The sequence below is a fragment of the Hesperophylax consimilis genome, chromosome 6, assembly GCF_061612785.1.
Source record: "Hesperophylax consimilis isolate HC1 chromosome 6, BYU_Hcon_1.0, whole genome shotgun sequence".
Lineage (NCBI taxonomy): Eukaryota > Metazoa > Arthropoda > Insecta > Trichoptera > Limnephilidae > Hesperophylax > Hesperophylax consimilis.
Window position 1 is genome coordinate 34,941,062 of NC_142841.1, and position 18,534 is coordinate 34,959,595.

At 34.5% G+C, this 18,534-nt stretch overlaps 1 protein-coding gene across 2 annotated transcripts in view; it reads right to left on the bottom strand.

Moving 5' to 3' along the window:
* gukh (NHS actin remodeling regulator GUK-holder) overlaps window positions 1-18,534 on the bottom strand; it is a 356,083-nt gene that overhangs the window by 12,400 nt on the left and 325,149 nt on the right. Inside the window, exons 1-3 of one of the 2 annotated variants that reach the window (XM_089632636.1) lie at window positions 16,455-16,550; window positions 14,027-14,117; window positions 10,368-10,536 (exon numbers count right to left, since the gene is read on the bottom strand). In XM_089632636.1, coding sequence (XP_089488762.1) covers window positions 10,368-10,536; window positions 14,027-14,117; window positions 16,455-16,515 — 321 coding nt within the window. In that variant the 5' untranslated portion in view covers window positions 16,516-16,550. Of the gene's footprint in view, window positions 1-10,367; window positions 10,537-14,026; window positions 14,118-16,454; window positions 16,551-18,534 lie in introns of those variants that run through there. The other variant, XM_089632635.1, reaches the window with a different exon arrangement.

Here is an 18,534-nt window from a genome sequence, read left to right on the forward strand (position 1 = left end):
ATTAGGTAGGCACCTAATAATAACCTAATCTATTTTTTAATTATTGCATTTAATTAATTTTTTTTATCACTTTTCACAGAATAATATAGATATATTATAGATTACTGGGAAGCATCAATAATGCGTTTTTACGGTTAACACTATGATGCCCAATGCATTGGCGCCAACTCGCCTAAGTGTGAACGCCATCTAACGCCGTTTAGGCGGCAAATCGAAAATGTCACATTTTAAATTATCTAAAAGATAAACTAAATATACCTTCATTATCGTAATTTTTTTCAAGAATAAAAAAACGATGAAAACACCCTATTCTGCGTTGGCCATTTGATCTCCTTTTTCGTAATCTGAATACCGCACAAGAGTCCCAACTGCTCCCAACCGTCTGGAGCCAGTGAGACTACGGCTTACCCAATTGGGGTATGTTGTGCGGCTGAAGGTAGCGGAGAAGGGAAGGAGATGGGTAAGAGGAAAGCGGGGAGTAACCTGGCTATTTAGATCTGGTCACCAAATACGGCTATAGCCATTTCAACCAACGTTTCAATTCTGAAGAGTGGTCTTACACCAGGGCGATACTGAGAGTATCATCCACTCTGGAACGTGCCGCAAATATACTTTACATATATCATTTGAAATTAGTAAATTGTGAAATAACGCAAATTAATTAAATAAAATTTACATGCGCACGCCGGGATTTAAACCCGCGACCTCCGGATTGCTAGTCGAGAGAGCCTTAGGTACCCCTCGACCACGGGGGCCCTCAAATATAATATCTACTGCATATTTACGATTCGTTCTCCTGAGTAACAAATTGCATTTGAAGGGCGAAAATAATACCCTAGCTGAAAAGAATAATAACGAAAATGTGTTAAATTATCTATAAGAAACATTTACAAACCGACACAAGTTTATTGAAAATGTATATATGTATACCTCTACACCAGAGGTCTCCAAACTTGTCACGTAGACCACGTGCCATTTTATTCTGTTTATGTGGTGATCACCTTAGTTTGTAAAAATTACATATGACGGAATAATTAATTGTCATTATGGAATAGTAAATCATGCAGAACCACAAATCGTTACGAACCTACTGAACAAAAAATATTAAATAGACAGTTAAACCTAGGATGGTCAGCTTTAGAATCAATCTTACGCCATGTTTTCGAGTTTTTGCAGCATTCAAGAGTTCACAAAAGTCATTCTACTCACCGTTACTTTCAGAATGAAAAAGCCGTTCGTCCATATTTGGTAGTAAACTCACACAGCCAGTCTTGCTTGCTGATAAAAACCAAAGCCACCAACTGAGATGGTTTGGTCAAAGCCCTACCTTCTAGGGCAACTTGTCCAACGCAAAATAAAAAGGGGCAGATACGGGAAAGAAGGAAGTCGAACCGATATGTCTTGGAAATTATAGGCCCGAAATCCCGTCGAGATTTCAAAAGGAACCGGTTCTGGGGCTGTCAAAGAATTTATTTCTCCGGGGCAGTTCTCACGGCGGCAGAAGATGTAATGAAGACCTTAGTGAAGCAGGTAAGTGTTGTTATTCCTTCAGCAGAACTTACAGCAAAAACCCCTAAGGGTAATGCACCTACGCAATAATATCGAGAACTTTTATTTTTATTTATTCATTACACGCCCTAGTGGGATTTTCTTTAAAAAATTACAAGCTATTTGTATCAAAGTAAATACTTAGAAATTAATACAATAAAGAAAAATGTAAAGATAATGACAAAAAAGAAAAAAAAGAACAAAATACATATGAACAATGAAAAACACAACATAATAATGACAAAAAAGGTTTCAAAAAAACACATAACAAAATTCGTAGTTAAAAATGTGAACAGGAACTAAGAATCCTCACGCAAAAAATTGAATTTAAAAGATTCAACAAAACAAAATAGTAGAAGCGAAGAAGTTATATGAGTACATAGGTCTATTTGTGTCTAGAAGAATAAAAGTGATATAATATACAACATTTATTTAAACTGATTAAGATGAAATATATCATCCAGATCAGAATATTTGTTTCCGAGACTGTGAAGTCTCGGAATCGGAGAATTTTGGTAAGCTAGTGTCCTGGTGTTATTGAAGTAAAATGTAAGAAATGTCGGCATGATTTTTTGGGAACATGAATATTGATAAATTCAAGTAATTCGGGACAGTCAATTTTAAAATGTAGTATTCTTTGTAACAGTATTAAATCTGTGCTTATTCTTCTTTCTGAAAGTTTCAATAGAGACATTTTATCCAAAAGGTAATTGTAATCAATGTTTTGTATAGGAATATGCAGTTTATAGTTTATAAACCTTAGAAACTTCCGTTGAATCTTTTCAATGTTATCTGAATGAATATTGAAAAATGGAGACCATAACGTAGAGTTATACTCAAGTTGGCATCTGACAAGGGTTTTATATAACATAATAAATGTTCCTAAATTATTGAAATCTTTTGCAGCTCTCAAAACAAAGCCAAGAATCTTTAGGGCCTTGTTGATAATATTATTAATATGACATACAAAGGTGAGTTTACTGTCGAACATAATGCCTAGATCAATAATTTTACTAACACAATTTAAATTTTCATCATTGCTCAAAATTGTGTTGAAAGTTCTATGTTACTAGAGTTCTAATCAGTAAGTCAGTGCTGTCGCTAAATAAACTTCAAAGTTTTAAAAATCATCTCTCTGTTTATTTAAAATGTTTGCGGTAAAACCACACACAAATCAGCAGCAATAACGAGTAAGTCATACTAAAATAAACCATTCCTGAGAGAGTCCAATTATACCCAATTTTCCAATTATGTCTTAAATCCTGTATTTAAATTTCGCTAATAAACAATCAGTTAATGTTAATTAAGTGTTAATCTTAGGTGACCTACCAGGAAAGTATGGTACTGTATATTATCTCCATATATAGTTAGTAACAACATAGATCACTGTAGAAATGTATTATATATTTGTACAACGCCCTTGAGATGATGAAAAACGGCGCTATATAAATCATCCAAATATTATTATTATCAACAACAATCGCAGTCATTTGCAAATTTTCATTGCTCGATGGCACTGACTTGATTACGTGTCACTGCAAAATCCGTCGCGCGCCAAGGGATAGTTCAATGCTTTGCAAAGATGCATCCATCAAAAAAGTGTACCGACAATAATTGTAACGCGGTATTATCATGATCAACAAATACAGCGTCGTTGGTGGCGCAACACTCAGATAAAATTGAGATAAAAAAGGAATGAGACATGTTTGTTTATCTCCGATTTATCTCGAAGTGCAATCGAATTCGGAACACTTTCCATTTGAATTAAAGGAAGAGCACATCAACTTGCAGATAACGAACATAAACATGGTGTTTACTGTAGCAACTCGTTTCCTGGTGAATAAATCTCATAAGATTTCTGCGAACCGAGGTACGGTGTTAAAAATCAGACCGTAAATAAGCGGATAATGTTACGAGATACCTGCATTTCGAGATACAAAGGTACTTGTAATTCAATAAACTACAATTACCAAAGTCATTATTAATTTGTCTACGAGAGGATATTATTAAAATAGGCTTTCAACGGTTAGAATATTACACCTTGAATTGTGACACATAGTTATACGTTTTATTTTCCACGAAAAAGAGACCATTTTTTATTGTTTAATGTAAAGTCATCATTGGGACATAATATGGGGATGTGTACAATTTTGCGCTAATTTCCGGGCAGTATTTCAGTAAAATAATAAATTAAATTAATGTGGTTTTCGACGTTTAGTTTTGATGTAACCAAAAGCTACAACTACCAAAACTACAGTGATACTAACTATAGTGATGATGAACACTGTAACACTGTCTGAAACGTTGGTTAAAGAAGGTGGAAGCGCAACACGGCATAATAACCCAAAAATGAATCACGATATTATTATTACTACCGCCATAAAATTTCCAGAGCTTTTCTGTTTTGATGCTCAGCCAACCAATTTCAACTTGCAGTATCATTTATATCACGAGCTTTGAAATGTTTTTTTCAACTGTCAAAAAATTAGACCTTATTGCTTATTCCATCCGTGAATTGATTATTCGTATGGCTCGTAAGAAAAATGATTTCTAAATAGAGCTCTGAAACTTGGGAGAAGTCGGGGGTAAAACTAGTATTATAACATGCGGTTGGATGCTGCAGGTTAACGGGTCCAAGTGGATTAGATTAGAAAAAAAACAGACCTCACGAACGCATTCTAAACCCACGCAGTTTTACGGTTCTGCTTCTATTCACTTGGTCTGAAGTTTAGTAAAGACCGAACGAAACCTGCTAGTCCAATTTTTTAACGAAACCAAAACGTTTTCGTGATACAAAATGCAATACACAAAAATATAGATTTTTTACATTGGAAACAGGCTTTACGCTAAAACTTTAAAATCTCACCTTCCGACTTCCCAATAGGCGGGTTTAAATCCCGGCGTGCGCAAGTAAATGTGATTTGATTAAATTGTGTTATTTCAGAATTTGCCCACATAAATAATATGAAGTATATTTACAGCACATTCCAGACGGGAAGATACCCTCAGTATCGTCCTGGTGTAAGACCACCATTCAGAATTGAAACGTTGCTTGAAATGGCTTTGGCCGTGTTTGGTGACCATATTTGAATAAGATTTGGCCACTAGACCAATTTTGGAATTGCCAGATTTGGTCCAATATTGGCCCATAAATAGGACACAGTTAACGCGTTAGGCCAGCGTGTTGGGCCAGTGGGTTGGGCCAAATCTGCGTTGGCCATTTGATCGAGACGGTTGTGGAAACTATCGCTACCGAAGAAATTTATTTGTACAGTATTTTAATGTGTACCAAAGACTAAAACAGAATGGCGCAAAATAAGATGGTGGATGCTGACTAAGATGGATTAGACCAATCAGTGAACGCTGTTGGCGCCAAGATCCTTTGATGTGTGCACAAAAAACCGGAACTAATCGGTTGGTCGGTACTGTATACGTTGGGCCAGTACATTGACTCAACTCATTGGCCCAACGTGTACCAACCAACTGCCAGTCAAAGCGATGATCTTTTAATTAACTGAACGTAATAATAAATAAAATAATAATAATACACGTAGTACACGTTCCGTCTGTCTGTAAGTTCTGTTTCAAGATGGTGTCTGTTTTAACAGTTTAGTAAAGATACTTTTTTTAAATGTGGAATCGTCGTGTTTATTTGGACTTTATAAGAATTTTTTTAAAGTACCTCTGGACGAAACGTATAATTCCTAATTTGAAATTAAAAAAAAGAGTTGAATAAAATATACGGTTTATGATTAAGTAGATATTTATGTTTTCATTTATTAAATAAGAGAAAATTATAAACATGCATTTTTGGAGCCGAGTTCTACCGTTCACAAAACTACCAGTTAGATAAGCACCTACTCAAAACTTACACTATCGAGAGAAACGACTATTTTTATACCAAAAATGTTCTTAAAATGGATTTCAGTAGGTGCGGGTATGTAATAATCCTTCGTCAAGTCTTCCGCAAAAGGTATTTGTTTTACTTCTTGTTATGATTGGTGAAAGCGATGATCGTGCCTGTTATTGGGCCAAAACCAAACAATAGATCTTAAACTGGCCAAAACCGTAACGAAACAATTCGGTTGGACTCTACAGTACAATGTAATATTATTAGAGATCGATGGGCTGGATACATAATCAAATTATTCGTTTCTTTGACCTTAAAAACTGGTTTGGAAAAGGTGTACTTACCAATTTCTATGGTGGTATAACTGTAAATATTCCCTAAAATTACCTAGCGCTTTCGAATTATCAGATCCTATAGCGTGGATTAGTCTACCACAAGAGACTGATAAAATATTCAGAACGAAACTCAAAACTCACCACTTCAGAATCATAGAGTTATCAATGTTGATAAAGGCATAGGTATTCATATATCTAAGTATTTATAAAAAGTAGAGTGTCTGTGGTGGACACCGGACTGATTTGATTTCAAATCTACACTTTTATTCCGAGGCTGATGACATTTTGCACACGTGACATTCAAAATAAGAGGAAGGGCACTGTCTGTTTTAGATTTTGAAAAACTCTAAGTAAAGCCTGGCAAACGGGGACTTGGAAGACTTGCCTGGGGACTTCAGCTAGTCTAAAATAAAATTAACTTACTATATCATTAAATGGCACTATTGTGCAAAATTTGGAGATTCTGTTTCCTTTAATTTCCCTAGACATCTGTAAATATGCAAATACCTACCACTTATCTCCTAAATTCTCAATTAATCTTAGTCAAAGAGCTCTCTCAAGTATTTATGCATATTTTAGGTAATTAATTTTAATTTATTTAAAGTCATTTTTGAGCTTTTGAGATGCAATATTTTCCGATTTTATATCTTCCCCATAGGAAAAACTAAACCCTTCCACACACTTTTCCACAAATGATCATCTAGTCAATCAACATTATGCAAGTGCATTATATAAGCAAAATAAATACAAAACAATACAAGAACAACACGTCAACTCACCAGAGATCAAATGGGAAAATAATTCACCGACTCCAGATATTTTCATATCAGAGGGTTCGGCCGGTAGAACTCCTAACAGGGCCTATAAATCCTACTGATCCCTCAACATAAATATTTAAAAAATCCTACGTTATCCTACATGTGTTTAAAATGACTGATTTTTTCATTTTTATATATAAATTTTTTGATAGATCTAATACGCCTGAATTTTTAATGGGAGAGCTAGGTATAATACCAGTAGCCGAAATAACGAATGGTAATATTTTTATGGTCTGAGAATGCCAAATTCTGTTTATCTCATTTCCTAAATCTGTGTATTTTCTTATTTTTTCATTATATGAACATATAAAATAATCTATCACTATTATTAAAACGTTAAATGGATTTCCCCTTTCATAACCTAATTCTGAGATATCTTTTGGCCATGTTTTAAAGGCAGGAGTCGGTACCCTCTTTAATTGTATTATTTATAAAGAGATTGCAAGACAAGTCTATTGGCTATTAGCTATTAGGGATATTCCGCTCCCCTCTTACTTAACAAGCAAAGGTACATTCTTTCCTGCTAATTGATAACTTCAGCATTTAATTTTCAGGAGCCTCGGGCTCACTCGCAGAGCTCAATAACAAGATTGCAAGGGGCAGGGATTCTACTAACAAATAATAAAAATAAATACTTCGTAGATAAATATGTGGCCCTATTAAATTACCTATCATCTATTTTCTGTTAGCACCATTTCGCATGAAAACTTTAATGAATTCACAGACCAAAGGATGGAATCTGAACTAAAGCAATTTTTGGTGCAAATTAAGTGATGCTAAGAAGCGCCTCTTAAAAAAAACATAATGTACTAAAATAAGGAACATTAATTTGTTTTTCTCCATTATTGCGGAACGAAAATAATGCGAGGTAAATCGAATACACCAACAATTTTGTATAGAGAGGCTAAGTTTTATGGTGCCAGTACACAAATGTATAGGACCACTTCTATTGGGCGTATATTGGCCATTGCACCCGACACGTTATTGCCGGTTTTTCATGCACACATTAAAGGATCTTGGCGCCAACGTTGGCCCAATGTGTACCAGGGACTTTATGTTAACTCGATTTGTACTATTTCACCAGAGGTTGGTAACGAAAAATAAAACAGAATTCATAGTACTATGAGTTAATAATTAGACTAACCATACGTATTTTAAGTAGGTAGTATTAGGTACGATACCTGCGGGGTATGGAGGCAAACCACTTTGCAATATTTTTAATAAGATTTTAATTGATTATGAAGCTGTATTGCAAGCCTCATCGAATATACTCCACGTTTGAAAGCAGAAATGTCACTTTCCCATAAACAAAACTTTTTGAATGATTAGATACAAATCGCAACTGTACATTTCTATGAGATGGAAAACCATCACTTTGTAAAATTTGAGATGCAAAAAGTTATTCACTTAAATATTTTGGGCAAGATGCCGAAATTCGTAATTCTTTTGTCGTGTGTAAGAGTACAGAATGGTAATAAGAAAATTTTAAAACAAATCTTTTTAATGACTTATAAACAAATACGAAATAAATCAACAAAAGCGAAAAACTTTTTGCGTTTATCTACTAAAATTTTTTTTAAAGTGTAATGCGGCATGTTTGTTTCTATTTAGCTCCAATTTGAACCTCTGGGTATCATACATTGGGTAACCAACACCTCTGCCATTGGTCACCCCAAGTAGTTCGCTACGTTTGGTGACTTAGCAGGGGTTCCCGGGTTCATAGGGTGACGATTGTCTAGGTCATGGCTGCGGATGCGTCTGCCCACCTACTGTGTGGCGGGCCGGATTTGGAGAGACTGGTTGGAGCACATCTTTTTACTTCTTTAGCAGGACTCTCTCGACCCATCGCCTTGCACCGCAGTGGGAGGGATTAATTCAAAGGTCCGGCACTCCTGGACACACTGATCCCCAGATTACAATTCATTCCTCACACCTTTTTCTTTCCCACATCTTCCTTACGTTCCTTTCCTTAAAAAACCCTAAAATACAGCATCCTCAAAGATGACAGTATTTTCCTCAGGGCCTCCTACGTGGAGCTCATGTAAAACAAACAATAAAATACCCCTCATCTATCGAATGCAAGTTTCATTTTCGTTGAAATTCTCAGCCCTATGGCTGCATCTATATATTTTTTTTCAAATAAATGCAACGGTACCTAATCAACCCAATCATAATCACGCAGCATAATTTGCAATAATGGGCCTGTCCCATACAGACAGACTTGGCTCGGGATACCAGGAGAGAAGAAGCACGAAAGGTCTATTACCAACTATTATTATTGACGTTTGACTTGACGGGTTGGGATTTGTGCCCAGATTAAGCCTCTGCCCTTTAGATCGTGGGATAACCGTCCAACTATCTTCCCATTCTTTGTGATAGCGTCTCCTCTGTCTTGGTATTAGTTAAATAGAGAAATGAGGAGAACGAGCAGACGTCCCGGATTGCTCTGGTGGTTGAACTGGTCCTGAAATTGTCCCGGTTTGCTGTGTCGTAAAATATAAATATCCGTAATGCCACGTTTTACACGACGCTTTTTTCCCATATGCAATATATATCGGACACTTATTTTCTTTACACGATCATTATTTTCATATTAACGAATTCTTACAGATAGTTGCCATTAGAAAAGAAATAAAATTTGACCTTGAATATAACCATAGATCACATGAAAGCATCTGTAATTTGCCTTTGTCGTTGCCGGCAACAAATCATCAAAAAAAATCACAATAGTAAACAGAGTAATACACCTTCACAATCAGTAATAAACACAATATGTTAAAGTTTTTGCGTAAAACAATGACAAATATCAAATAATGTTCGCCATCTTAAACTGTACGAAAATCGGTACCATAATAGAACACGTCCTGTTTTCATACCGAATACCATATGCCCATATGGAAACAAGACGAAAAAAAACTTCGTGTAAAATGTATGTAACTTAGACCAATATTTTACCAAATAATATTGTAAGCATCGACTATTTTCTAATACATACTTTCACCCCCTCCCCTAACAGCCCTAGGAATAAGAAATATTATGTACATTATTTGTACAGGGTATCAAAATAGGCTTCCTTAAAAGGAAATATAGTTAGAAATAAATAAAAAAACTAAGTAATTACGCCTTAGCGCGGCCAGTAAGTATCAATCGTATCATCCAAAAATATATTAAATGTGAGTGTTTGGGTGAAGCAGCCCAAATAGAGAAGGACTCCATCAGATAATAATGGACGCCTTGAAACCTTCCACATACTTAAGACAGAGGCGGCTCGTGACTTTTGGGTGTACTAGAGAACTGATATAACCAAATGGCAAATATTGATGTTGTTGTAGCCGAAAATTATTTTTATTTTTAATTTCGGTTTTTGTATGAAGATTTTCAGGAAATTTCCTGAAAATCTTCGCAACCAAGAAACAGATCTTTCTGGACTAAACAACATCACTAATTTAAAACTTAGTACTCTATTACACTCAAAAGTCACGAGCAGCCAATAATTTGCAATGTCAATAATTTAAGATTAGTATGTATTGCATGTATAGCCCATAGGTGTAGCCTTTTTCACCAAATTTTTGACATATTTTTTGTATTTTAAGGCGGGTTTGGGTACCCCTGCCCCGAGAACCATTTATTGGATACCAATACCTCTGCCATAGGTCACCTCAAGTGCTTCGCTAAGTTTGGTTATTTAGCAGGGGTACCCGGGTTCATCGGGGGAGGTGTGTCATGCGTTGCATGCCAGATCGGGAGAAGCTGGTTTTGAGACCCATGACCTTTCCAACAGTTCAATGTAAGGAAGCATTAAAATAAATATGTTACCAGTCTGGTCTCAATGTCCACGTCCACCTTCTCCCTGAGGCGTCTCCTGCGCGCACCCAGCACGGGCGTGCACTGCACCAGTGGGGAGCGGCGTCCGCCTCGGCTTCCCAGCCCGCCCTGTTGGTCCAGCCGCGCGGCCGTGGAGTACAGGTCTTTCAGGCATTGCGGTCTGGAACAATGAGTGTTATTAGATCTATGCAGGATGGAAGCAGATATACTGGAAGGATGGTGGAACTCTCAAGGAAACAGGTTGATGCAATACAGGAAATCAGGGGCACAAACAAACCGAAAGGAAATAAGTGTAAGATGTTTAACTCCCACGGAGATACTTTTTGGCATTACAGGCAGTCATGGAACACACAAGCAAACTTGAATGAAAGAGGTGGAAGATGTGTAACTCCCATGTAAACAGGTTGTTGAAATTTAGGCAATCGCGAAGGACACAAACAAACCGAAAGGAAAGTAATTGAAGATGTTCAACTCCCATGGAAACAGGTTGGTGCAATACAGTCAATTAAAGACGACAGAAACAAACTGAAAGGAAAGAAGTGGAAGATGTGTAACTCCCATAGAAACAGGTTGGTGCAATACAGGCAATTACGAAGGACACAAACAAACTGAAAGGAAATAAGTGAAAAGGGCGGCAGTTTAATCGGGAATACGTAAGACCATTACTAGTAGGAAGCCTAATTTTTACAACAAAAAAGAAGTAGATTGAATAAAGGACGGGCATCTTAGTCAGGCACTGCTGATTTCAAATTGAGGCAGGACCAAAAAAAACTAAGAGAAGATAAAACTGAAATCGCGCTATGCTTACCAACCCTTGTGGTCGTATAATAGATGTATTGAAAAAGCATGATTAGATGTATGACTCTGTTAAACGGAAAGAGTACCATCAAGTTACATTTACAGTAAATGGGTTATCTGTTGAAAACCACCATGGAACACCAACATAGGAGACCATCAAGAAAAAATATCATGGAGGACTGAGAAAACATTTAAGATCGAGGTAAAGAAAGAAAACGAGTAGGTAAGTAGGCATAACAACGACACAAGCAAAATGTTAAAAATAAAACGAGATGCTGTTCAACTAGAATAAAAATTATATTAGTAATAATAATATGCAGTTAAAGCTACTCGGCAGGATCTGATGTAAACCTCAAACAACTCCAGGTAAATGGCTAAAAAGATGTTCAGAAAGACCAACAATCTATTCTAGAACCGTGGTTTAACCATGCCAAGACGTCAGGAGATCGCAATTACGTTACGAGACGTGCGATTGCGGCCTGGTACACATATACGAGTATTTTTATATAGCTTGAAGTATCTAGTTTTCTTGTAGCAAGTACCTTTACATTTTACACAGCCCCTTCATACGTCAAGTAGTAACAAAATTGGAACCGCAGATACGAGTAATAAGCCAAGCATTATCTGTTTTCTTTATCTTGTATCTCTTGAAGAAACTGAAAGGGGTTCTTTTAAATTTGTAATAAACAACAAGGGATCTTCCTTTGTAGAGGCTCTTAAATCTCCCTTATCTATGTAGGTTCTGAAGCCCCCTTTTTACTTAAAATCTGCGACTTTATTTATGCCTTATTTGGATTTGATTTATTTTTACCCGACGACCTCTATTGGGACACTGACTTTGATTAAATGTAGACTGATGAAAATGAAATGCAGATAAGTAATTCCTTGAAAAATAATCATCTAGTGGGACACTGAGGTGACTTTGATTAAATGTATACTGATTAAAATGCAATTCAGATAAGAAATTCCTTGCAAAATGATCATCATCAGACATTTCCTAAGATAGCATAATATCTATTTTAATTGAAAAAATATACAAATATTTTATCTTTATTGAACAAATGCAGACTTAGACTCCATTCCATTATCTATGATTTCATAGAACTGAATCGTTTTAAATTATTAGAATGATGGTCTAAAGACGAATTGTATAAAATCTTTAAAAACACTCAATTTAAAAAAAAATTATTAGTCTTCAGCTGGGTTTGCTATTTTTTGGGTTCCATGATTCCGAATAAAATGACAATTCACTGTAGATTTTCTTAGAATGATGGTCTACACGGAGAAAATTGACTATTGCTAATTTATTATGAATATCTTCAAATCATCGGTAATTCCGGTTAATAACGGGAATGCAGGCATTGCAAATGAATTAACAGGTTTCGAGATAAACTTTTAGTAAATTTCTTAATGATGTCGGAACAAAAAAAATCTGAATATTTCTTAAGGCAAATCGCCTTAAATTTGCAAACTTATTCGTAGTTTACTAAAAGTCTACGAGGAAACCTGTAAATTCATACGTAAGGCCTGCAATCTCGGAATTACCAATAATTTGAAGAGATTCTTAATAAATTAGCAAGGACGGTAAACAATATAAATTGATAGATTATAGAGTTTGTAGTATTGAGCAGGAGAAGATATAATTCCAATAAATCCTATCATTTTCCGCTTAAAAACAGTTTTCTTATCTTCCTACATCGTGGAAAAATACATTTTCCGATAACACTTCAAACTAGTACCTAATCGTATTATTTTTATTTATTGATACAATATATGATTTTTTTTTAAAGTATTATTTGGTAATGTGAGCCTCACTGGGTGTTATTTTTATAAGGATAAACTAATGTTTATTAGACAAGGTTTTTTATGCATAGCACAAAGGATAAGAAATTATTATAAGCAATAATTAGTCGCCTGAAGTATCCATACAAATTGAAAATATCTCCCGAGTAGTCGGCGGCATTTATTTTTAGATATTTTCAATTTGTATGGATATTTCAGGCGACTAGTTATTGCTTATAATAATTTGCTTACTCGGTGCTTTACCCGTGCTGAGGCCCCCATTTTACAATTTTATGTGACAAATTGTGTAAGCAAATAAAATGGACTGAAATTATGTTAAATTAAACGAATTTAAATGAAATATTTTGAAATAAAATAATTAAGGTAGTTATAAAAACTAAGCAATATGTATATAATTATTGGTCTGGTTATGTATAATATTTATTTATTTATTGGACAATTTGTATAGCGCCGCTTTTGTGAGATATCACCTCAGGGGCGCTTTACAGTTGATGCAGGTATTACAAAAAATATAAATATTAAAAAAAATAAAGAAAACTTAAGTTAATTAAAATGAAGTAACTACAGGAAAAGGTGACACGAAGATAGAAGATGGAGACTCTGCAGGAAGAATCCTAGGTGGTGAAGAAACTGGACCAGCTGCTATGTAGGTATATTGTTTGATCATTTAAGGTGTTTTTTGTTGTTGTCTTAATTTTGTTGGTGAAATGATTTTTTTGTTTCCATCATTTTTTGAGTCTAGTGTAAGACTATTGAATGTTTTTATTGCCTGGTTTATGTGGTGTGTTTGTCCAAAGCTTGTGTATACCGTCGGAATTTTTATGTTATTTTTGAACGCTTTTTTAACTGGTCTGTCAATGATAGTTTGTGTTTGTTGAAATTTGTTTTTTTTGGTAAATTTTGTAATTTAGTAGTGTTTCAATTAAAACCATATCTAATACAATATACCTATAGAATCTATCTATAGATAGAATAGCCCCATTCTATAAATAAATCAATCTCCGCTTATAACATTAAAGGTGGATTAATAAATTTAAAATAAGCCTTACCTTGTATCTGGAGTGAAAATTCCCGAAGATAACACGCTTTTACAGGAAAAGTGTTCCTTCCTTAGAGCGAAGGCTGATAGATCACCTTCAGCTGAAAAAACATCAATAAATAATTATTAGAAAACTGTACGAAATTAATAATCAGGCCCTTCAGTAACGCCGGGGCTTACAATGTAATCTTCAAAAATATTATGGCTTGTTTTCATTATTTGTGTTGGCGCACTTGAGGTGAAATATTATCACAGAGCTGCGCTCTAAGAATGTGTTGTTATTATTATCGGTATTTCTCATCGACCAAGTTTATAAATGTTTATAATCTAATAATGGTATTTGTGCATTATCATATTATCTAGTCTTTAAAATCGTTACAAAAAGAATTTAAATGAAGTATATAACTAGATCACTTTCAAGATTGTGTTGAATTGTCACTGTCTTGAGTTGCCTGGTTACCTTTGTAAAACAACACTTGCACTCATAACAAAAAAAAATTAAGTACCATAACACGGGCATTAGCCTAGTATGGTAGTTGAAAATTGTAATGTTTAAAAATCCATAAAAAAAAAGAAAAAATAGTGACTTTGAAAAAAGTTTTCCAAGAAAGAGAAGTTGTTCAGGCCCCCTAGCACATGCACGTTTGTAAAGGTGCAAATGTCGGTAACTTGTCATCATTCCTCAGCACGACTGCAAATCGCCAACGAATAAAAACAGATCACATCGACCAGAGGCTTGGCAGAGCGAACTAGATCCTAGATCAATTCAAGAAAGACATGATGAAATTAAGGAATTGTTTAAGTATCATGGGTATTTATTATAGGTATAAAATGAACTAAATGCAAAATCAAGACAAGAAATTTATATACACATAATACCCAAACACTCGAATCTGATCTGATCATCTGCATTAAATCTAGAAATTTTAAAATTCTATTTATAAGAATACTCCAGATTAGTTATAATATGTAAAGCAACAGATATATAAAATCCGCGTTTTTATCCGTTCTATTTCCCACGAAACAGCTATTTACAAAGTAAGTCATCTTGATAAATGTTTTACGTGATTGTTTTTTTTTTATTAAAACTGCACTTAATACACGAATGCGCTAGGCCATCGACACTATGTGCTTTGAAACGAATTCACGATTTTATGATAGACAGTAAACATAACATCAGGTGTGTAAACTGTAATCTAAATACTGTACTGAATACTAAACGGAACAAACTGAAACTAGATTTATTCAAAAAGTGATTTTTTCATACTGTCTTCTTGAAGATGACTAATTGATAAAACAAATTTATTGAAAATGTTCGCAAATTAATCATATTTGTTTTAATTAATCAACAAAGCCTGGTCGCCGCCTTGTCGACATCAAAACAAATAATTACTGGTTGAAAAACGCTGATCGAACAGATCTTGAATAACATGATCATTTAATTAAACGAGAGGGAACCCTCCAGAGATTTATTATTTGGTACAAAATACAGCTTTTCCGAGGCGACTTAAAATAATACAGAATGTAAATGAAGTTAATTCAGATTTTGCATTCATTCCCAAAAGGAATATATAAGTAGGAGATATTGCGAGGTTAAGTTAGACAAGATGAAGGGGTGAAGATATAACTGCCTTTATGAATTGCATTTTTTAATGAATCCATTATCTTTGAAAGATTCAGGTCAATTTTATTAAATTTAGAAGAAAGTTGTAATCATTAATAAACCAAATGCCAAATTAGTGTTACATCGATAACACGCTTTTTCGTTGTCAGGGTCATCTTAAAATTACTTGATTATTTTGTCGGATTAGAGCAGTACGGATATAATATTAGAAGAGTTGGAAATATTGGAGGTAAACGAAAAATAATTACTGAAGAATATTTAAAAAAAATCATTAATCATAACTTAAATAACTACCAGCTTTTTTTTTTTTTTTTAATTTTTCAAAGATAGCCAAAACGCACGAAATCTATGGCTCACTATACCTAGTAATGGATTTTGCACTGGAGAACGTGATGTTTTTTTATTCTTGAATTTAATCGATTTTAATTCGTTAGAATAGTTGTTGCATTGTACCAAAGTACAAAAATACTGATGAAACTGCAAATCCAACTTCTAATATTATATATCTAATGTTACTATACTTCCTAATCCTAGATAAGCTATACCCTAATTTAAATTATACTAACAATTGGGCCACAATTATTTTACACATTTATTTATACTATGGTTGTAACATTCAACAAATTTGGTACGAAAATTAAGGTAGTGAAAAATAACCAAAGATGTGTTCAGAATAAACACATTGCACTTGCATTTCAAAGAAAATGTAGATATATTTTCAGTTTTATTATTATTAATTAATTGTAAATAATTTTAGTTTTTCAAACACAAAAATCTGTTCTATAATATATATTTTTTTAAATGCATGATTTACCTTTCAGTTGGTCTTTCTTTTGAACTTTATATTTTACCGACGCGAAATTCAGGGTTAACATTTTAAAGTAATTTAAAAGGAATATGTGTTTCACGTAAAAATGTAACTTCCATTCCAATCAACGTACATTATGTATAATGTTACACTTGATACTGAGCAGGTTATCTATAAAACAGAGCTAGAAATAAATTAATCAATCTTACAACAAGCGATTACTGCAATCAATATTATTATTTTATCAAAATAACGATAAGGTTAATTTATTTCTATCGATAAAAATGTCTGCTACATATCTACAGATCAGGATATCTAGCACAGTTGATCTATAAACTTTTTATCGATAATTTGCCCCTGAGGTGATATCTCACAAAAGCGGCGCTATACAAATTGTCCAATAAATAAATGTCAGTAACTTGTCCTCGTTCCCGAGCATGACTGCTGTTCGCCAACGAAAAAATAACAGTTCACAACGACTAAGTGTTCTTAATTTATTCGACGTGAACTGTTGTTTGTACGTTAGCGATCTGCATTAGTACTCGGGGACGATAACAAGTTATCGACATCGTCTCGAGAGGTGGGTAATTTATTTACATTAAATTAAATTATTTAGTATTCGGTGATCATTTTCTTAAAATAACTCCTTATAAATCCTTTATCAATCGACCGTGCTAAATATCCAGAGAACGGTATAGCGGATGAAATAAAAACAGATAATGAATTCCGTTCGTTAATTCGTAATTAATAACAATAATAACATTCCGTGTTGATGCGCACGTGGGAGTTTATTAATTGCATTTTGCAAAAACAGTACTAAAACCAATATATTGCAAAAGCGGTTGATAATTACAAAAGGTATAAGCACAAATCATCCAAATATTATTATTATAATTATGGAAAATCAGTTCAGTCATCTCTGCCTACCACTGTGAGGCAATAGCGTGATTGTTAGTTAGGTATTTTGAATATGCGAGTACCGCCAAGAGACCCAACTGACCGGAGTTAATTTGTTCTCTTATTATTGCTTTGTAAGTGTACAATTTGCTTACATGTTTATGTTATGTTATTTTATCAATATTATATAAGGAGCACTGCGGGAGTAATTTTAAGAAAATGATCGCTGAATACTAAATCATTTAATTTAGTGTAAGTAAATTACCCGCCTCTCTAGACGATGTATGTTTTGACACGGGTATAAGGCACTCTGAGTAAAAAAACACAAAACTGCGGCAGACTGAGATTGCACCATCCACCCAGTTCGACTGGATTAAAAAAATAAATTAATTAAATGGAGCTGCAAAAAGCACATGAGAACGGGTCGTTTCTACGACTTGATCTTGAGTTCAACAGCTCGGTAATGGAACGATTGTGAATATGCCGGCCTCTGTGTTTCCTTTTTTCTACAACATGAGCCTCTTCAAAACCCATGTTCACTCATTGCTAAGACATGCCCTAAGGGAAATTATTTTCCTCACGGTATCTTGTGTGGGGTAATGTAAAAAAATTCGCTGGAGGAGCCGGAAAAAGACATGGTATGATCAAGTGAAACAAATACCTGAGTCGGACTATGCCAAGAGTATAACAGAAGAGTATGTATAAGACTATGTACGAATATGAATCAAACAAAAATCGTGTGTTAAAATGGAGTTGTGTGGTGAGTTTAATTAATCAACAAAATGTTATCTTCAATATAAACAAGGGTACTAACATTGAACGATTACGAAATAACCCACCGCTGAACATAATTTTACTGTGGTCTGCTACCCATCCGAGAAAGCAGCGTGATGGTTTGTTAGTTCAAATACGATGCCGTATTTTTTGTTAAGAGACAAAGTATATTGTCCTGTTAATAAAATCTAACCAATTAGGTATTTAATAGTATTAAAATCCCGGGCGAAGTCGGGTAGCAAAACTTGTTACTTATAAAACATAATAAAGACTTCCTGTTGCTTCTGACATATTATGTAGGATATCAAGAACTTGCCCGGGGCCGGTCAATGCAAGACAAGCCACTGCTGTTTGAGTTGCCTGTACAGTATCATAACAACAAATTACAGCAGCCACTGGGCAATGGGCACTCCAC